This window comes from Crocuta crocuta, unplaced genomic scaffold (genome assembly GCF_008692635.1).
Source record: "Crocuta crocuta isolate KB4526 unplaced genomic scaffold, BGI_CrCroc_1.0 scaffold179, whole genome shotgun sequence".
NCBI lineage: Eukaryota > Metazoa > Chordata > Mammalia > Carnivora > Hyaenidae > Crocuta > Crocuta crocuta.
The window spans coordinates 13292810-13315149 of NW_027551568.1; the positions used below are offsets into that span (position 1 = coordinate 13292810).

The following is a 22340-nucleotide window of genomic DNA, read 5'->3' on the forward strand; positions in this document are numbered from 1 at the left end:
TGGCAGACAGGGATAAATTAAAGACACATGTTGTAAATCCTAGAGCAACCACTAGAGCAACCCTCCCAACCACCCCTGAAGAAAAAAGGGAAAATAGCTAGTGAGCCACTAGTGGAGATAAAAGAGGGAATACAAAAAATAAACTCAATGAATCAAAAATAAAGAGAAAAATAAATAAAAAAGAAAAAGAGAACAGATGGGACAAATACAGAAACAGCAAGGTGGTAGACTTAGTGATAATTACATTCAACAAATGGTCTCAATGAGGCTCAAAAAAAAAAAGGGGAGGGGGATAAAAAGCATAACACCCCTTCCCCAAACCAAGAGAGAAACTCAATTTATTTCTATGTGATTCATTTCCCAAATGGACTCGTGCCCCTGATGAAAGCCAAAATGGGATTTGTACAGTCAGTCAAGCTTGGCTGACACGTTACCAGGGCAACCTGTTGCTTCGGGAGCTATGGCTCCTCCCCCTGACTGTGACTTGTGTGACTCTGGATAGAAAGAGCAGTGCAGCTATTTGTCTGAGGATTGGATTTGCGTGACCACGCGCAGCTCATGGGGAAGAAAATGCTTTCCCTTATGGGAAAGCCTGCGCAGCGCAGGGGTGGGAACCAGGGGTTCCAGACTTGGGCTATGAGATTTTTTAAAAAAATTTTTTGAAGTTTTATTTTTTGAAAGAGAGTGAGCCAGCAGGGGAGGGGTAGAGGGAGAGGAACTGAGAGAACTGTAAGCAGGCTCCATGCTGGCTGCAAGCCTGATGCGGGGGCTCAGTCTCACAACTGTGAGATCATGACCTGAGCCAAAATCAAGAGTCAGTCGCTTAATGGACTGGGCCAGGTGGCCCTCAGGCTGTCAAGTTTTAATACTAGCTCTAGCACTCACTGTCTATGAGTTGATACACAACATCTTTGAGCCTCAACTTTCTCATCTCTAAAATATGAATACCAACTTTGTCATCCTGTTGGGAAGATTCAATGTGTTTCTGAGAATGAAGTACTTTATAAGTGTAGTGGGCATACACAAACAATTAAAAATTTAAAAAAAGTATAGCGGGCACTAACCAATATTAACATGTGTGATGTCACCTGGTGCCCAGGGTAACTAAGCATAGCCATTGTTTATCCAACTTTTACTACATGCTGTGCACTGAGCTAAGGGTTTTTATATAATACCATAAGGAATCTATAACAAGCCTTCAAAGTATTTATTCTTATTTTAGAAATCATGTTTCAGAGAAGTTAAGTGACCGGGCCATGGTCATACAGCTAGTGGAAGTGTTAGGACTTCTTACACCAGGACTAGTGTGGATCTTTCATGAGTTTATCTATTTACCCGACACATACACTTATTGAGTACCTACTACTATGAACCACCACACAACACTGTAATCATCAGTGCTATCTGATTGTCTTTTAGCCAAAACTCAAAGCTGATCATGCAGGCTCTTGCATTATAAAGAGGCTATGTTCACAATATTATTGATGTACATTTCATTCCTTTCCTAAAACGTCACAGATGTGAGTTGCTCTTCTCAGTAAACAGGAAGAGGTGAAGCTTTGCATTCCTTCTCAGCAGAAAGCTACCCCTTTTCGTGGAAAGTCGAAAAAGTACCCAAAGGCTGAGAATCTTCTCTCATGTTGGCAAGCCACTGATTAATTACCTGCATCTATCTATTATGCCCCAGGCACATACTATGCTTTGTTTTTTCACACAGATTACTTCATTTAATCCTTGCAGCTACTCTAGGAGGTGCTATTATCGTCATCTGCTTTATAAATGAGGAACCTAAGGCACGCAAGATTTCTCTCTGAGGAGCGCATGTTCAATAACTCACTATGTTCACAAAGCTCCTAGGAGAGCTGGGATTTGAATCCAGGCAGTCTGCTAGGGCCTCAGTGCTTGTTTCATGTTTTTTCTCTCTGTCTTTGCTGGGAAGAGTTGAATGTCCTCAGTTAAATGCTCAGAGGACACAATTCTACGCCATGTCAACGACTCTAGCTGGGCCCTAACCAGCTCAGAGTCTAAGAGGTGCCCCCGCCTCTTTTCTGACCTTGAACTGCCTTGGTCAGAGAAATAACTTAGATGTGTACACAACAGGAGCTCAGTAAATGTCCGAGGAAGGAAAGAAGAAATACAAGAGAAAAGGAGGGAGGTAGAGGAAAGGAAAAAGAATCGGAACAGAGTCTATCAAAAGGGGTCTCACCTTCTGCAGCTTCCTCCTCTCGGCCTCCACTGATGAGCGAACCGATTTGATTTCTAGGGCGTGCTTCTTTACCAAGTCTTCCAGGCGCTTCACTAGCTGGTCTTTGAGGTGTTTCTTCTCCTCTTCTGTCTGATGTTTGATTTTACGAAGGTCTTCTTCATATTGCTGCTTCATATATTCTGTCTCAATACTTGCCTCTTTCTTGGTCTATAAAAAAAGAAAAATGGCTTGTAAACCTGCCAGCATGGGGTGAGGGGCAGAGAATCGCCGTTTCCCTTTGGTACAACGTTTACACACTGATTTTACAGCATGTAGCACAAGGTGCCATAAAATTTATGACTGTATATCTGATATTCCCAAGGGACCACTTTATCCACCATCAGCAAAGGGCCTTCTGGAATAGTGTACCTATGTTCATAGGAGGACATATTCCAGCCTACTATAGCAGTGTCTAAAGAATGCTTTGTTTGTTTCTATTGGGGACAGATAGTGGGAATCCTATGCAAGTTTTCCAGGAGTCAACCACAGAAGTTCGAGAATTCTGCTATATTCTTAGTCTAATTTCAAATGGCAGGAAGTTAGCTGGAACTTCACACCCACATATCCATCCCCGAAACCATGAGCCTNCGCCTACTATAGCAGTGTCTAAAGAATGCTTTGTTTCTATTGGGGACAGATAGTGGGAATCCTATGCAAGTTTTCCAGGAGTCAACCACAGAAGTTCGAGAATTCTGCTATATTCTTAGTCTAATTTCAAATGGCAGGAAGTTAGCTGGAACTTCACACCCACATATCCATCCCCGAAACCATGAGCCTGCTGCTTCCAAGTGGCTCTGTCATATTGGGGATTGGCCTTTGCCAGAAGCACATTCCAGCAAAGCCCCCTGTGACTTCGCCATACCCAGGGCTGGGTAAGACAGTACCTGTGCCTCTGGGCCTCCTTTGGTGCACGGACGCTCCTTGGGAAAGTTTGGGTCTTGCTGAGGATGGACACTGCGGCCTTCTAGGTCATTCGCCTTCCCTAGGACTTCATTCTCTGAAACTAGCTCCGTCTTCATGTCATCTACAAGCATAAGTTTCAACATCATTCGAAATGCCCTTGGCTTTTGCCTTGTGCCCAAGGTCTTCTGCAGTCAGGTACCCATTCTGCTATTTGACTATTCTGCCCACCACTCTCGAATAGACTCTCTTGCTCTGTGGCCTTCTGGCCCCTCCCAGATAGTCAAGGTGGTGATTGTCATCTTTGCTCAAGCAGCCTCCTGAGTTCCTACAGCTGCCCTGTTCTGGCTTCTTAAACGAGTCATGGTCAAAGATTTTTTATTGTGCTTTCCATAGTTCAGAAAAGAATTGAGCACATTCCTGGATAGATATACAATCAAAAGATTAAAATTTAAAAGATAAAACAAAAATCAAACATAACTAGAAATGCTCACCGCTTTCTCCCATATTCTCAGAGGTATCCACACCCTACTTTTGAAAACACTGCAGTGAATCTTCCACACATTTGTGGCTCCAACTCGAACCTCTTCTCCTTCACACCCTTCCAGCCCATGGTGACTTCTTTTCAGGGACGCTTCATTTCTCTGCTGCCTGGGCCACCGCATGATACCAAAGCATGCCCTGGGCTATCGAGTCACTGTCCCATAAGCTCCCTGGGGGCAGAGCCCATGTTTTGTGCCTCTTTATATCTCCTAGTATCAAGCTGATCACACTGTTGGTATTCAAGAACTTTCTGATGAGGGACTCTATTGGAAGGCCTCCTGGAGTCAGATATTCTGAGATACACACACCAGTTCTGCCATTAACCAGTGGCCTTAAGCTAGCCGCTTACCCTTTCTCAGCCTCGTTTTTTTTTTTTTTTAAATTTTAATGTTTTATTTATTTCTAGGAGAGAGAGAGACAGCGTGAGCAGGGGAGGGTCAGAGAGAGAGGGAGACACAGAATTGGAAACAGGCTCCAGGCTCTGAGCTGGCTGTCAGCACAGAGCCTGATGCAGGGCTCGAACCCACCAACTATGAGATCATGACCTAAGTGAAAGTCGGACACTTAACTGACTAAGCCACCCAGGCGCCCCAATTCCTCAGCCTCATCTCCTCATCTGCACCATGGGAGATACTGACAACATCCACTCACAGAACTACTGGGAAGACCCAGTAAGGTCACTGTGTGAAATGGTGGGCAAAGTATGAAGTGCTGCCTAAGCATGGGGGAAAAGCCAGTGCTGAGGAGCTCAGGCATGTGGTGGGCCTGGTGAAGAAGTGTTTGGGGACAAGGTGTCCCTTTGTGTCATGCCTTTTAGTTATCTGCACTGTGGTGGTTCTATCTAGGTCTAGGTCTAGGTTCACCTGTGTCCTGCCTGGGTTGAGCTGGCCCACCAGGGGTCAGGTCAAGCAGCCCTGCCCCTGGCTCTGCTTCCTCAATAGTCTTGAGGCTGTAAAACTGGAATAAAAACTACTGCACCCAGAGCACCCAGGTGACCCAGTTGGTTAAGCATCCAACTCTTGACTTCAGCTCAGTTCATGAGATGGAAGCCTGCTGTCAGTGCAGAGCCTGCTTGGGATTCTCTCTCCTTCTCTCTTTGCTTCTCTCCCACTCGCACACATGCACATGCTCTCTCTCACACACAATAAATAAATAAACTTAAAAAAACAATTGTAGCACATCTGACCCGTTTTCGGTGTTACATGACGTTCCTGAAGCATCAGTCTCTCTTTGGCGATGGCCAGCTTCTCCCCAAGCTTTTTCGCAGTGCTTTTCAACTCAGAGTTCTCTTGCCGAGCCTCCTTGAGCTGCACATCCAGGTCCTAAACAGACAGAAAGGGTCTCATTTCTCGGGGAACAGTTCTCTGTGGAGACATCCACCGTACACAGAACCAGCTTCAGATCTGAAAGGCGGGTTAGTGCACAGCATAAGCTCTTTGTCTCTGGGATTCAGTGGCTCATGTTCCTCAAATCCCTACTCATCCGGATTGGCTGTGTGACTTTGGGCACGTTATTTAACCTTTTTGTGGTGAGGATTAAATGAGATAAAGTGTCTGGGACAGAAAAAGTGCTCAAGGATTATTCAGAATATTAGCTGCTGCAAGTTTAGAGACGGGGCTCTGTGAGTGTGTGGGGTCTGTCAATGATCTGCCTCGTCAATGTTCTGGCTGTCCAGGAAAGCCAAGTCCCCAGGAGTTTAGGACAGGCAAGTTGTTATGGAATGAAAAGAGCTTTAGAACAAGGCTGTTGTGTGCCTGGCGAGGTTAGTCTTTAAGCCTCCCAATTTCTGTATTTTCTTCTGTAAACTGTAACTGTCTAAGCTCTCTGAGGGCAGGGAGCCAGTCCAGCTCACCATGTGTCTCCTGGCCATAGCTCTGGGCCTGGCACTTAGTAGGCATTCCATAAATACTTGCTGACAGAATGTACTTGAACTCAAGGGAAATAAGAGGAGTCACTTTGGTAGGAGTCAAGGGCTTTGCACAAAGGGGTTAAAGCTCAGTGGTAGCAGGTGTTAAAATAGTTTTGACACATAGTAGGTGTTCAAATTGGGGACCACGTTTATGATCTCATTTGAAAGTCATCAGAGACCCGGCTTTACCTGCGTCCTCTCCTTCAGCTTCTGGGCATACTTCTTCAGGTCGCTTATCTTGCGGCCCCTGTGCTCCAGATCCCCTTCCAGCTTCCTGACCTGAGCCTGCAGGGCCGACTCCTGGACCTGGAAGTTCTTGCGGAGGTCCGTCTCCTTCTCCTGCCACTGCCACAGGGCCTCGCTCACCGACTGCTGCATGGCCTGCCGGATGGCCTCGGTGTCCCGCTCATAGGTGGCCTGCAGCTCCTCGGCCTTCTGGGCGTAGTCCTTGCTCAGCTGCTGGTTCTCCGCTCGCAGCCGCTCCACCTCCAGTAGCACGTCCCGCATCTCGTGGCCGTGGCCTGGCTCTCCCTTGGAGTCCGGGCCCTCCTGGGAAAGCCGGCCCCACTGGGGCGCCTCATGGCTCGTCAGGTGCTGGAGCCTCTTCTCGTAGTCGGCCTTGAGCTCCAGCATCTCCTTGGAGAGGGTGAGGACCCGCTCGGCGTGCTCCGCCTCCACCCTCAGTTCCCTCTCTTTGGTCTCCAACCTGCACGTGGCCGACTGGGCCAGCGCCTCCTGGGTCAGCCTCTTCTGCAGCTCCAAGGCGTTCTCCAGGGCCCGAATGCGCTGGAGCAGGGCCTCCTCCTCCTCCGTATGGCCCTGTTCCCGCAGGAGCCGGGCCTTGGCCTCTGCCACGGCGTTCTGGAGCTCCTCCTCGTGGGCCTCCCTCAGAGCCTCCATGCTGGCCTCCGCTTCATCCTGGCGGGTGTTGAGGGCGTAAATCACCTGCAGGGAAATCCAGAGCCCAGTTAGCGTAAGGAGTGTGGGTCTGTGAGGGACAACGTGGCCAGAGATGCCTTCCCTCCGTGGTAGTGACTTAGGCTGATCCCCACCAGTAGCACCTGAGAATGGTATTTGGGTGGAAACCATTTAGTAGAAATTGTCCCTGGGAAGGGCGCCTGGGTGGCTCAGTCAGCTGAGCTTCTGACTCTTGGTTTCGACTCAGGTCATGGTCTCACAGTTGGCGAGTTTGAGCCCCCCATAAGGGATTCCTCCTTGGTATTCTATCTCTCTCGTCTCTGGGCCCCTCCTCTGCTCTGTTTCTCTCTCAAAATAAATAAACTTTAGGGGCGCCTGGGTGGCTCAGTTGTTTAAGTGACCAACTTCAGCTCAGGTCATGAGCTCATGGTTCATGGGTTCAAGCCCCACATCAGGCTCTGTGCTGGCAGCCCAGAGCCAGGAGCCTGCTTTGGACTCTGTGTCCTCCTTTCTCTGCCCCCTCTCCTGCTCACCCTCTGTATCTCTCTCAAAAATAAACAAGCATTAAAAATTTTTAATAAATAAACTTAAAAAAAACCATTGTCCCCAGGAGAGACTAGTAAAGCAGCAGGGAGGTGGGACAGGAAAGTGATGGAAGCAAAGTGAGGGAGTGATTAATGCATAAAGGCCACAGAGGGTATCTGTGTGGTACACAGAGGGAGACCCATAGGGTACCTCTGGAGTGCTATGGGAATCCAGCAAGGGGTTTGAAGCTCAGATGTGTTAAAAATAAATAAATAAATAAAGAGAGAGAGAGAGAACAATTTTGGGACACAAAAGCAAACAATCCCTCTCAAAAAAACAAAACATCAGAAAACAGAATTCAGCAATGGATAAAAAGGTTTACACACCACGGCCAAATGGGATTTATCCCAGGAATGCAAAGTTGATCTAACACCTCAAAATCAGTTAATAGAATGCGCCATGTGAATAGAATACAAAGGACACGATTGTCTCAATAGACACTGGATAAACACTTGATAAAGTACAACATCCCTTCATAATACCATCACTCAACAACCTAGAAACAGAAGGGAGCTTCCTCAGTCTAGTAGAGGCATCAGGTTACACTGTATCCATGGTGAAACACTGCATGTTTCTCCCTAACTTCAGGAACAAAACAGGGGCACTTTGTTACTGCAGAGAAGAGAAGGAAGGAAGGTAGGACCATGGTGGGACCCAGGAATCGGCCTGAACAACAGGTAGATGTTTAGTAAAAGGGAAAAGCTAAGGGTAGGACAGCCATGGGGAAGAAAATAAAAAAATCTGTATTGAACAAATTAAACTTGATCACCTCATGGATTACCATCAAAGCAAATAGAGAAACTTCTAGAGCTCAGAGGAGGAAGCCTGAGTTAGAGATGAAAGGGATGTGGATCGGGATATCTTTGTTGTTGCTGTTTGCTTGATGAGAGTCTAGAGTGTATCTGCATGATGATTGGAATGACCTTTCAGAGAATAGCCAAGAATGAGAATAGATCATAAAAGTCAAGGAGCATCTGGGTGGTTCAGCCCATTGAATGTCCAACTCTGGATTTCGGCTCAGGTCATGGTCTCATGGCTCGTGAGTTCGAGCCCCACGTTGGACTCTGTACGGACAGTGCAGAGCCTGCTTGGGATTCTCTCTCCCTCTCTCTCTGCCTCTCCCTTGCATGCTCTCTTTCCTTCTCTCAAAAATAAATAAACTTAAAAAAAATTCTTCTGAAAAGTCCCCGCCCCACAGTTTCACACTTACAGACCCTTGACCTTTGTAGGTTGCTGTTCTTCTCTTGTTCAGGAGTCTTGTCTATTGAACTGGACTAGAATTTCCTTATCAGTTTCCACTACTTAGTAAGACCTCATCCATTGCTTTCAAACCCTATTCCTTGTAGCCCCAAGTTTCTCTGTGAGACCGACGGCCACTGCAGGAAGCAAGGTGGAGGCAAAGCAGGTGGAAACCCCCCGGAACCAGAGAAGAACTGCTTTCACACTGGGGTTTACCAGACATGGGGTTTAGAAATAATCCAAAAAGTTTCCATTGCTTTAAACCAGTAAAAAACCGGGGGCTTAGATGATTATGAGATAGAATAGATCAATCAGAAACTTGATATGAGAGAGTTTTGGGTAATTGTGTGTGTATGTGTGTGTATGTAATTATATAATAGTTGTTGAAGAAGGCCAAACGGCACCACTAGAGCTAACACCTGTGACACATTTAATAACAGTTTCCCTTAAGACTGCAGGACTTGAGGGGCACCTGGTTGGCTCATTCAGTTAAGCTTCTGACTTCAGATCAGATCACCATCTCACAGTTCCCAAGTTCGAGCCCCGCGTCAGGCTCTGTGCTGACAGCTCAGAGCCTGGAACCTGCTTCAGATTCTTTGTCTCCCTCTCTCTCTGCATCTCCCATGCTTGTGTTCTGTCTGTCTGTCTTTCTCTCAAAAAAAAAATAAAAACATTTAAAAAAAAGGAAGCCACATATCCAGGATGCTGCCTAAAATCTTATTTTTTTTTAAGTTTATTTATTTATTTTGAGAGAGAGAGCGAGAGAACACAAATAGGGGAGGCACAGAGAGAAAGGGAGAGAGAAAGAATCCCAAGCAGGCTATGAACTGTCAGCACAGAGCCCAACATGGGGCTTGAACTCATGAACCATGAGATCACAAACCAGAGCCAAAATCAAGAGTCAGACACTTAACCGACTGAGCCACCAGGCACCCCTAAAATAGTCTTTTTCACTGTCTACATGTGATATAGCTATTGGTTGGTTGTCTGTCTCCCTTCCTAAAATATAGGCTCTGTGAGAGAGGAGACTGGTCTTTGTTCATTACTACTGATCCCCAGTGTCTGGCTCAAGGTGAACACTCAAAAAATATTTCTTAAATGGATGAGTGAATGCAGAAGAAATCAGAGCTCTGTTTTGAACCATGCTGTTGTAAAGGTGTGAGATGAGTTTGACATCTTGTGAAGTCTTGGGAGAATACGCACTGTTTTGAGAATGTAAATCTAATAGTCTTTGATGTCAAGGACAAGGGAAGGAAGCTTTTTTGTCCTCCCAGGAAGACTCCAATGAAATGAAGCTGCTGTCTCCACAACTCTTTCTTCTCATCATCCTTGCACACAATTCGGCCACCTTTGGTTTCTATGGCTTCTAATGGTGCATCTAGGAGTGTATCTGGAATGGGGTGCCTGCATGGCCAGTTGGTTAAGCATCTGACTTCGGCTCAGGTCATGATCTCTCAGTTCGTGGGTTCAAGCCCCATGTCGGGCTCTGTGCTGACAGCTAGCTCAGAGCCTGGAGCCTGTTTCAGATTCTGTATCTCCCTCTCTCTCTGGCCCTCCCCTGCTCGCTTGCTCTCAATCTCTCTCTCTCTCTCTCTCTCAGAAATAAATTTTTAAAAAAAGAGTGTATCTGGAGTAACTGAATGTGGAAACCAGTAATGCCACTGGCTGTCATTTGTGTCAATAATAAATACCATTTTTCAGAGTTTACTAATATGCCTACAACAAGGTTAGGTGCTGTATACACATTCATAATCTCAGAAAATCCTCATAGCAATGTTGCAAAGTTGGCATTTTTATCCCCATTCTAAGAATGAAAATTTGAGGTTCAGAGAAGTTTAGTAACTTTTGCAAGGTCGCAGGAGATAAGAAATTTTGACTACCTCTGAAGCACATGCTCACAGCATGGTACTACATTACATCTCTCCATCCCATTCAACCACTTATTCCTTTATGCATTTACTGCACATCTCAGCTGTACCAGATTCTGTTCTGAGCACAGAACATACAGTCAATAAGACAACGAAAGTTGTCACCTCAAAAATATTATAATTCAATGGGAAAGTCAGACAAGAATCGGTAAAGTATCAATACCTTATGTGAAGTGCTATGAGAGGGATCAGCACCAGTTACCATGGAAACACAGAAAAAAGGGGTCTATTAGGAAAGGAAACTTATTAGGAAAAGTTAGCCTTGCTTGCTCAACCTTGGAATGACCTATTCCCTTTTACATGTCAACCTGCATATGGGCAAGAACAATATGACTTCTGTGTCCAAGTCTCCTAGCACTCGGTAGGAAGTTGAGGGTGCCATAGGTTCATAATAAATAGATTTATGATGATGCTGTTGCAGGCCCTCATGGATTTATGCTTTCTTTCCTCAGAGTTACTGCAGGGGAACAGCCACCGAGCAGAGACCACATTTTGTAGCCCCACTGTATCTACATGGAACCATAATTGCCGATGGGATGTAGCCAGAGGTAGTGCTGTCATCTTCGGGCCAACAGTGGGGTTAAGGTAAAGAGGAGGGTTATGAAGGGTGTAATGTACTTTCCATAGTCTCTTTTTTTCATCTACAAACTTAACTTAATGAACAGGACTCAGAAGCTTTAGAAGAAGGTGGAATACTAAATGGAAGAAACCTAGATCCTTGATGACTGAACCGAAGGCCATCTACCCACCAGGAGCCCGGGCACTGATCTTTATATAAACAAGAAATAAACTATAGTGTTGGGCCTCTGACGTCTTGGCATTTATTTGTTCCAACAGCTACGATTACCCTAGGAAACCTCACGGGACTCAGCATACAGTCAGAATCCTATGATTATAGTGAAAGGCTACAAAGTAAACTCAACAAAGGGAAAAGATGAATGGGGAGAAGTCTGGAGGAAACTAGGCTCAAACTTCTAAGAATTCTCCCCAAGTGGAGGCCTCTTCCAACACAATGCCACAGGACTTGCTTAATTTCCCTATCAAGGCATTGTAATAATATCTGTTAAATACTGTTTGCCAAAGGAGCTTATTAAAGACTTAAGCACGGTTTTTACTGGGGGCTAGTCAGGTAGGCAACTTCTATTGGCAATACAAAAATTCCAGACTCCTGGGAGGAAAGCAGGTGCTCATCATAAATCACATCATTTGCGTAAACAGTTTAGGCATAATGAGTCCCTCTTAATAGTCTGGGTGGTGGGAACCCTCTGGAGACCCAAGTTCCCAAATGCCAAGTGAGGGCCACTTTGCAAGATGGCCAATCTAAGCATAAGCCATCTTGGGCCATCTAAGTTAATTCTTTCCGCACACCTAATACCCAAATGATAAAGATTCTCTTCAGTAGAGTCAAGCTTGTGCCATGAGTAAATCTGAACATAAATGAGGTTTTTTCATGGTGAAGAACAAAACATCCTTGAAAAGGTTTTTCCATGAAATTTGGCATAAGTGATCCCATGAAGGATAAAATCAACTACTGGTGTTGGTGGTTGGTGATCTTGGAGAATGGAATTCCTATATTCTCTCTTTCCCCTCATACCTCCACCCAGAAGGTTACTCCAAAGATAGTGTGTGCACAAACAAGAAAGTATATTATGTTATATTGCATATCATATTATATTTCTCACGCTCTATTATACACATATGCATTCATCTAGACCATGATTTTCTTTTTACCCAGCAATAGATCTTGGAGGTTATATAATTCTGTACATAAAGAGATTCCTTATTTTTATTTTTGGCTGCTTCATATGCCATTGTATGGATGTGTTTTAATTTATTTTTCTGCTCCCTACTAATAGAGATTGAGTTGTTTCTCCATGGAAGATTACTGATATGTTTCTTATTTTACTGCCTTGCAGTAAATAAACACTTTTTTCTTTTTCCATTCCTGCCAGTAAACTTGAGGTCTACTTTTGGTTTATGAATGAAATTCCAGAGCTTGGCCTTAAAAAAAAACCCCTCAAGTCTTCATAGTTAATACAGAAGCCTAGTGAAGAGAAGGAAGAAGAGTCTCCTCTCCTTGCAGAAGGAGAAGGAGATGTCATTTTGTGTCATAAAACTAATTAAAAGAATTTTGAGAACATTCAGAAGTGTCAAACTTGTCTTCCTGTGCATCATGGAGATGTGTTTGAATGTTCATGACTGTGACCATGGCGAGTGCATTCCTGGGGGGCTCCACTGGGATATCCTGCCTACTATCAAGACATCCTCGGGGCGCCTCAGTGGCTCAGTCGGTTAAGCGTCCGACTTCGGCTCAGGTCATGATCTCACGGTTCGTGGGTTCGTCCCCTGCGTCAGGCTCTGCTGACAGCTCAGAGCCTGGAACCTGCTTCAGATTCTGTCTCTCTGACCTTCTCTTGCTCCAGCTGTCCCTCTCTCTCAAAAATAAATAAAACATTTTTAAAAAATTAAAAAAAAAAGACATCCTCTTTTTCTATCTTCTTTTTCTATCTTCTCCATTTCCTCATTCTTGTAAGTTTGCTCTCTGAGCTTGACCTCTCTTTTCCTGTTGCAATAGTCTGTTTTCATCTCAACTGCCCCCCCCCCCCACTGCCAATTTTTAACCTGGACTCCATGACCAATCATTTCAACTGCCTTCTTATTGACATCCTCAAACCCTCTGCCCATCTCATCTTTAGCCTCACATCCTTGGTATTCAAAACAGTAGATCGACCCAACCACCTCAACTCTTGTCAAATACTCCCAGCTGGTCCTTAAGATTCCCAACCTCTGAATCACTATATTGTATATCTGAAACTAATGTAACACAGTATGTTAACTAACCAGAATTAAAATAAAAATTTTAACTAAAAAAAAAAAAAAGAAACTTGATCAGTATGGATTTGAGGCAGTCTGGAACATTAAATAAGACCTTGTTAGATTGAAAAAAAAAAAAAGATGCCTAACTTCACCTGTGCTCTCATGCTGATACCTTTAATTGATATGTCTCGAAGTCATTCTCTATTCCTTTTCCCCATAAGGGCTATTTCAATTCTCTACCACACTTCATAGGCCTCATCCCCAATTCTTGATCCATTCATATTGTAACATACAGTGTTATCTCTTGCTTTTTGGAGGCAGAATAATTAAGAGCTTGAGCTCCAGGAATAATTAATAGCAAACGTCAACCTGGGTTGGAGTTTCAGCTTCACTGTTCCCTAGCTGGTGACCTTGGGCAGGTAATTCAACCTCTCCAGAGCTCAGTTTCTTTAACAGCAAAAATGGTATTAACAAAGGGCACCTAGGTGGCTCAGTAGGTTAAGCGTCTGGCTTAATTTAGGTTTAGGTCATGATCTCACAGTCGTGGGATTGAGCCTCATGCCCGGCTTCACACTGAGTGTGCAGCCTGCTTGGGTTAATCTCTCTCCTTATCTCTCTGCACCATTGCTGTTCTCTCTCTCAAAAGTAAATAACTAAACATTTTTAAAAATGACATTAACAATAGCATCAATCTCTTAGGGCTATATTGAGAGCTCCATGAGATAATATACAGAAACACAACATATCGAATAACTGCATAATTAATATACTTGAGATCCAGAGAAAAAAACCTTGGATTCTGAATCATGAGCTGGGAAAAAGCCAGAGCATTTAGTGCAGAGTTGGTGCAGAAGCAGACTGGTACAGTTAAGGACAGAACAGAGGGCAGGGAAGAGGAGGTGCCATTCTTCCCCAAAGACACAGGTGACGGGAAGGGGAACAGAAAGATAGATGGACAAACAGGATCAAAGCAAGTCGAGGGCACTAGAGAAAGGAAGATGAGAAGAATTTATTTATTTATTTTTATAGTTTATTGTCATGTTGGTTTCCATATAACACCCAGTGCTCATCCCCACAAGTGCCCTCTTCCATGCCCATCACCCCCTTCCCCTCTCCCCCATACCCATCTGTCCGCAGTCTGTTCTCAACATTCAAGAGTCTCTCATGGTTTGCCTCCCTCCCTCTACCCCCGTTTTCTCCCTTCTTCTTCCCCACGGTCCTCCATTAACTTCCTCCTAATCCTCCTATACGTGCAAACATATGGTACCTGTCCTTCTCTGCCTGACTTATTTCGCTCAGCATAACACCCTCTAGTTCCATCCATGTTGCTACAAATGGCCAGATTTCATTCTTTCTCATTGCCATGTAGTATTCCATCGTATAGATAAACCACATCTTCTTGATCCATTCGTCTGTTAATGGACACTTAGGCTCTTTCCATGTTTTGGCTATTGTTGAGAGTGCTGCTGTGAACATTGGGGTGCATGTGCTCCTATGCATTAGCACTCCTATATCCCTTGGGTAAATTCCTAGCAGTGCTATTGCTGGGCCATAGGGGAGTTCTATTGTTAGTTTTTTGAGGAACCTCCACACTACTTGACACATCCCCAAAGGCAAGGGAATCAAGAGCAAAAATGAACTATTAGAACCTCATCAAGATAAAAAGCTTCTGCACGGCAAAAGATGAGAAAAATTTAGAAGAAAGGAAAAGATGCAATATAACTAAGTTTTATTTAGAGCCATTGAAAAAAAGTATAAGGAATTTCACTTCCTATATAAAGTGTCCTTGAGTCCCCTACAAACAGTAGAAATTTACTCCATTCATCTTTCTCCCAGTGCACTTTGCAGCACTTGGCTGTTATAGTTCTTTCATGTCACAAGATGGGTTAGCATCTTGGGTGCTAGATGCTGAAATAAAATGTGAGCTTTATCACAGTAGGGACCTCAGGGACCCTCAATACGGACCTTTTTTTATTATATAGTTCCCAAACACCTAGTACAATCAATGCCTGGCTTGATTCAGGTTCTCCAAGTGTTTACTGTTCAACAGAAGGAGGACTTTGTAATGGGGCAGTGAGAGGTCAAAAGAACGGGGTTCGGGAAGGGAGTGCTGCAGGAAAAGAGGCCCTCAAGTGGGAACACACAAGAAACAGACAAAGATAACAATGAAAAGACAAGGCCCGGAATCTCTCCTGCCTGAGTTCAGATCCTGTTTGTCATGCGATGTATGGATCCAGATGCTATTGGCTAGCTGTGTGATCTTGCACATGCTACATCATCTCACCAGGTCTCAGTTCCTCATTTGTATAAGGGGGAGAATAAAGTTCCTCCTTTACCGGGTTATTGAAGGATTAAATGAGATACTGCTCTAAGGCATGTTGCATGGTGCCTGGCTCACAGTAAGTACCTGATGAGACTCTGCTGTTACTGTTATGGTTTTCCATAGGGCACTTTAAGCCTGAAAGAGGTCCTTGTGGCAATGGCATTTCTTCTAAGGAAGACAATATGGTGGGAGCAATGGAGCTGGCCAGGACACTCTGTAGTAAGGAGGGCCTGGGTTTACCTTCCTGGTAGCAGAGATTGCTGGTGTGCCCAGTATCTGTTTCCCTCCTTCATCCTTAAAAATAGAAGGTTTAGGGGTACCTGGTAGCTCAGTTGGTTAAGCACCTGACTCTTGATTTCAGGTCATGTCATGATCTCACAGTTTGTGAGTTCGAGCCCTGCTCGGGGTCTGCTCAGGGTCTGCTTACGGTCTGCACTAGCAGTGTGGAGCCTGCTTGGGATTCTCTCTCTCTCTCTTTCTCTCTCTCTCTACTCCTCTCCCACTCATGTTGTCTCTGTCTCTCTCAAAATACATATAAACTTAAAGAAGCCCTAACCTTTCCATGGGCGGTTTGCCACATTTCTCAGCTTCTTCTCCAGCTCTGAACAGCCATGTGATCAGGTTCTGGATGTAAGCGGACATGTATTCTTTTCTTCCAGGACGGCTCCTCTATTTCTGAGCCGCCCTCCTGGACTATGTGGTGGACACCACGGGCTAATGTTGGCAGAACAATGAGATAAGAGGAGCCAGGGCCTCTGACGCTGTGGAAGGCCATGCCAGCCCTAGACTGATTCCAACTGCATTACATTTGGGCTTTCTGCCATTCTCAGGCAAACCTAATTTGGTTGATATGTATACTTTCTGACTCTTAACTTTTTAAAAATTGTTCAAGATATTTAACTTCTTGGAACCTGTTTCTTGCTTATAAAATAGACCTGTTTTTTTTAAAGGATATGATAGGATTACATCTCTGGCACATAGTAGGTACTCATTAAATGTTTTTTTTCCCTTCTCTCTTCTCACATTCTGCTCTCAAAAAAAAAAAAAAAAAAAAAAAANTATAAAATAGACCTGTTTTTTTTTAAAGGATATGATACGATTACATCTCTGGCACATAGTAGGTACTCATTAAATGTTTTTCCCTCCTCTCTTCTCACATTCTGCTCTCAAAAAAAAAAAAAAAAAAAAGGAGACTCAATCTGCTCCTCCAGCCCTCTACGTCTACAATTGTTGAGCAGAATTAGAGCAGACCCACCCTCTCCCTGGGCTTGGTGCCATGCTTTCTTTCACTCACCACCTACCCAACTGAAACATCAAAGGAACTGCCCGAAGCTCATTTAGAAATCCACCTCCTCAGTAGGAGGCCGACTTCAGAATCCATTAAGGGACATGAATAATTTAGCAGTCAAGAGAAATACTGAGCCAGTCAGACAGTCTTCTCAAGGGCTTTAGAAATCCACTGCTAAGGGTTTGATTTCAGAGAAAATTTCAGCAGAGGGCCCGTGAGGGTCTTCGAGGTTGAGTATTGTAGGTTTAACAAAGTCATAATTTATGTACTATGTGCAGGAGATCCTGAGGAAAGTTTTCCATCAAGTATGGCAGCAGGAGTCAGAAGTGAAACAAAAAGGAAGGAAGGGAATCATATTTATTGCATGCCCATAGTATAAGCCTCACTGGGCCAGGTAATTGACATAGGACTTTTCAATTAGTCTTTTCTTATTATTTTTTTAAGTTTATTTGTTTATTTTGAGAGAGAAAGTGCAAGTGGGAGAGGAGCAGAGAGAGAGACTTCACTCATATAAGGACTTTAAGATACAAAACAGACTAACATAAGGGAAGAGACACAAAAATAATATAAAAACAGGGATGGGGATAAAAACATAAGAGATTCTTAAATATGGAGAACAAACAGAGGGTCACTGGACGGGTTGTGGGAGGGGGGATGGGCTACATGGGTAAGGGGCAGTAAGGAATCTACTCCTAAAATTATTGTTGCACTATATGCAAACTTGGATGTAAATTTTAAAAAATTATTTTAAAAAATTGATAAATATTAAGAAAAAGAAAGAGAGCATCCCAAGCAGACTCTGCACTGTCAGCACAGAGCCCAACGTGGGGCTCAGACTCATGAACCCTGAGATCATGACCTGAGCCAAAGTTGGATGCTTAACCAACTGAGCCACCCATGTACCCCTTCAAATAATCTTCTAATGATTCCACAAAGTGAACATTCTCATAATGATCCTTATTTTACCGTTGAGGAAACTGACATTGGGTGGTCTAACTTAAGGAGCAAGGGTGATACAGCATGGTGTTCACTAGGGCCTGGCTTCGTATCACAGCTCCACCTCTTTCTAGCTGTGTGACTTCAAGTATGTGATTGAACCTCTCTGATTCTCAGTAACCTCATATATGACATGGAAAAAGCAATGCCTACCTCATAGATTTGCTTGGAGATTAAAATGACAGAGTGAACCTAAAACCCTATAGCGGTATTCTTAGCACACGGTAAAAACTGAAGAAATGCTGTTATTATTTTTACTATTATTAATATTATCGCCAAAAGTCATTGAGCTAAAAAGTGACAGTGCTGGGATTCAAACCCAAACCCTTCTGGACCCCAAATTTAAAGAAATAGAAGCATAACTGTGGTTAGAAAAGAGCTGGTAATATTCTTCCCTTAAAGGTTTTTTTGCAACATTTACCACATTTGCAGAATTTAGCAGTCACGGTGCTGAGCCGTGGAAAAACAGAAGAAATAAAAAGCATTCTGTTCGGGAGCTTGTATGAGATATGGTAGATTGTTATTACTTGTCCATTTTTTCTCTTTCCCTCCACTTCCTGGCCATGGCCCTCCCAGTCTATGGACCTCATTTACTTTGAACCCTGTTGGCTCTAATATCGCTTCTTTGGCAAATGGAATTTGAGTGGACTTGTTGCAAACAGAGGCTTTAACTGTGTTTGTGTTTTGGCTCGCTCTCTTGTGCCTCTACCCTCTGCCACTACAAGAGTACATGCAGGGTAGCCATGGTTCCCAGAATGAGAGACGCGTGGAACCTTCTAGAACCCAACTCAAAGCCTGGAGCGATCCTGCTCCAGCAAAGCCCAGCAGAGAGCCACTGGGCGGCAGCCAAGCTGACATGAAACAAATCCCTGCTGTTGTAGGCCACTGAGATTTTAGGCTGTGGCCTAATAGGCTGTGTTTATAACATAGCATTATTGCTGGAAAACACACACACACACACACACACACCCAGAGAGAGAGAGAGAGAGAGAGAGAGAGAGAGAGGAAGCCAGAAGTCTGCAGGAGCACAGGGAAAGGCACAGGGAATCAAGGATCACGCTGCTCAGTAATTCTGCCTCTTCTGTCCTGCATCATTATTAATGGACCGCTCCCATCAACATATAAACATGCTGTAATTCTTATCATTAACAAAAATCCTTCTTAATCCCAGTCCCCCATTTTTCTGAACCCCTTTATAATGACTTCCCAAATACTTTGTTTACACCTATTGTCACTAATTCCTCACATCCTCTTCTCTCTCTCTTTTTTTTTTTTTNTAGCCACTCTTGCTGGCGTGAGGTGTTATCTCAGTGTGGTTTTGATGTGTATTTCCCTGACGAGGAGGCATCCAGATGGCTAACGGACACATCCTCTTCTCTTTTGAACCCTCTTCAATCAGGTTTTCAACCTGACCAATCCACCCAACCAACTCCTCACTCTTTCACTAAAGATCTCCACGTTGCTAAAACAATAGCCAATTCTGAGTCTCTACTGTTCAACTTTTCAGCAGCTTTTGACATTGAAAATCACTTCCTCCTCCCCAAAACAGTCTTCACTTGGCTCCCACAATACATCACCCGCCTACTGACCACTGGCCACTCCTTCTCATCTGGCTAGTTCCTCTGCATCCCTCATCCTTCAAATAGGAGTTCTGCAAAGCTTAGGCCTCAGACTGTTACTCTTCTCTACAAACGTCCCCTTGGGATCTTATCCAAATTCATGATTTTATGGGTGCTTATTTGCTAGCGACTCCCAAATGTACCTGTCCAGGCTGGACCCATCAGCTGAAGGTTGGACTCTTGTGTCCTGTTGCTTACCAATATCTCCACTTGGACAGCTAACATCTATCTCAAATTTAATTCTGAATTTTTCCTTCAATATTCTTCCCACAATATTCTTCATCTCACCTCATGCAATATTCTCCAACTCCCTTCTTCTAGTTGCTTAGGTCAAATTTTGGAGTTGACCAACAAGCGCATGAAAAGATATTCAACACAACGTCACTCATCATTAGGGAAATGTAAATCAAAATGCCACTACAATAAGATACCACTTCACACCTATCAGAATGATTTTGTTTGTTTGTTTGTTTGTTTTGAGAGAGCGAGAGCAAATGGAGGAGGGGCAGAGAGAAGGAGAGAGAAACCCAAGCAGTCTAGCACTGTTAGTGCAGAGCCCAATGTGTGACTTGAACTCACAAACCATGAGATCGTGACCTGGGCCACAACGCTAAGTCAGACGCTTAACTGACTGAGCTCCGCAGGTGCCCTAAGATGATTATTCTTAAAAAAAAAATAAAAGAGAAGACCAGTGTTGATGAGATGTGGAGAAACTGGAACCCTTGTGCATGGCTGGCAGGAATATAAAATGGTATAGCCACTTGGAAAATGGTAGGAGGGTTCCTTAAATAATTAAACAGAATTATCAGTTGATCTAGCAATTATACTTCTGGAGTTTCAATTCCAAAAGAATTGAAAGCAGGGACTTGAACAGGTATGTGTACACCCATGTTCACAGCATTATTCACAATAGTCAAAAGACAGAAACAACCCAAGTGTCCATCAGTGGATGGATGAATAAACAAAATGTAGTACATACATACAGTGCAATGTTATTCACACTTAAAAAGACAGAAATTCTGGGGTGCCTGGGTGGCTCAGTCGGTTGAGTGTCCAACTCTTGATTTTGCCCCAGGTCATGACCTCACAGTTTGTGAGTGTTCAAGCCCCATGTCAAGCTCTGCACTGATGGTGTAGAGCCTGCTTGGGATTCTCTCTCTCTCCCTTTCTCCATGCCCCTCCCCTGCATGTGTGGGTGCAAACACACACAAAAACACACACACACGTCCACACACACTCAAAATAAATAAACTTAAAAAAAAGAGAAATTCTGACATATGCCAGAACTTAGGTGAACTTTGAAGACATCATGCTAAGTGACGTAAGCCAGTCACAAATGACAAATATTGTGTGATTCTTCATATGAGGATGCTAGAGTAGTCAAATTCACAGAGACAAAAAGTAGAATGGTGGTTGCTGGAGCTGGGGGCAGGTGTGGGAATGCGGAGTTATTGTTGAAAAGATACAGAGTTTCAGTTTAGGAAGATGAAAAAGTTCTAGAGCTAGATGGTGATAACAGCTGCACGATGTGAAAGTACTGAAATGCCACTGAACTGTACATTTTAAACTGATAAACTTTATGTTATTGATATTTTGTCACAATAAAAAATTGTTTAAAATTTCCTGGCTCAAATATGTCTCTCACATCCCACATCCGCTCCCTCAGCGAATCCTGAATGTGACCACTTCTCACCTTCCCATCCTCCCCTTAAACTGAGTCATGAGCATCCCTTACCTGGGCCACTGGAATGGCCTCCCATCCCGTGCTTCTGCCTTCCCCGTACAGTCTGCTAAAAGTCAGCCAAATTATGTCCCTCCAGGGCTCAAAAATTTTCCCCTCTCTTTCCAGTGCATTCGGAAGAAGTGGGGCCTTAAAATGGCCAAAAGGGGGTTACGTGACCTGGCTCTTCATGACCTTCCTGAGCTCACCTCATACTCTTTCTCAGTCAGCCCACTTCACTGTATCTGTGTGACTCTTTGTATCTGTGCATATATTGTTGTCTTTTTTGGGATTCCCATTCTTCCATCTGACAGTTACATGGCTTTGGGTTTCTGCTCATATGCCACCTTACCTGCCCTGATTACCCCAAAGCTTTGCTCTCTCCATATCTTTCTTTCCCTGCTTTATTTTTCTCCATGTCACTTTCATCTGATATATTATATACCTAACATTTTTTTTTAAATTTGCTTATTTGCCTCCCTCTCCTGAAAATGAACTGCATGCAGAGATTTTCATCTGTCAAGTCCACTACTAGATCCCAGAACTGTGCCTGACATGTGCAAAGGACTCTAAATATTTGTCGAATAATGAAATTTCTCTTTATACTAGCAGAAAGGCGTCAGAACTGGAGTTGGGGTTAAAAAGATGAGCAGCTGTCAGCTAAGCAGACAGGAAGGGGAGGAAAATGCAGGGAGGGGGAGTGTGAGGAGCAGCAGGTAGTACAAAGTTATGCCACAGGAATAAGTGGGGAAAGGACGCAGAGGGGAGCCCTCCTGGGGAGGGGCAGTAGCAGAAAGGGGAGGATAGTGTGACACAAAGCTGGCCAGGCAGGCAGGGCTTGGACCCTCAAGGCTCCAGCATCATTTTAAGGAGTTTATCCTGTTTGCACAGCATATGGTGATCATGTAGATTCTCTCGTGGGGCCTTGCCTCCCAGAAGGCCTGGTGTGGTAGGTCAGGGGATTGAGGTGGAGGGGGGCACGGACCTGCATTTCTCACATTCATCTGCAGAGTCCTGAGACTCTGAAAGCAGATGCGTGCATACATTGGGGAACGACAGTTTACGTATCTTTTTTATTTTTATTTTTATTTTTTTATGTTTTATTTATTTCTAGGAGAGAGAGAGACAGGGCGAGCAGGGGAGGGTCAGAGAGAGAGACACACACAGACTGTGAAACAGGCTCCAGGCTCTGAGCTGGCAGTCAGCACAGAGCCCGACGCGGGGCTCGAACCCACGAACCGCGAGATCATGACCCAAGCGAAAGTCGGACGCTCAACCGACTAAGCCACCCAGGCGCCCCCAGTTTACGT

The 22340-nt window shown here is 44.2% G+C and overlaps 1 protein-coding gene across 1 annotated transcript in view; it reads right to left on the reverse strand.

Moving 5' to 3' along the window:
* FAM184B (family with sequence similarity 184 member B) overlaps nt 1-22340 on the reverse strand; it is a 144582-nt gene that overhangs the window by 68673 nt on the left and 53569 nt on the right. The window contains exons 2-5 of the mRNA XM_077750578.1: nt 5787-6542; nt 4875-5010; nt 3130-3269; nt 2207-2413 (exon numbers count right to left, since the gene is read on the reverse strand). Coding sequence (XP_077606704.1) covers nt 2207-2413; nt 3130-3269; nt 4875-5010; nt 5787-6542 — 1239 coding nt within the window. The remainder of the gene's footprint in view (nt 1-2206; nt 2414-3129; nt 3270-4874; nt 5011-5786; nt 6543-22340) is intronic.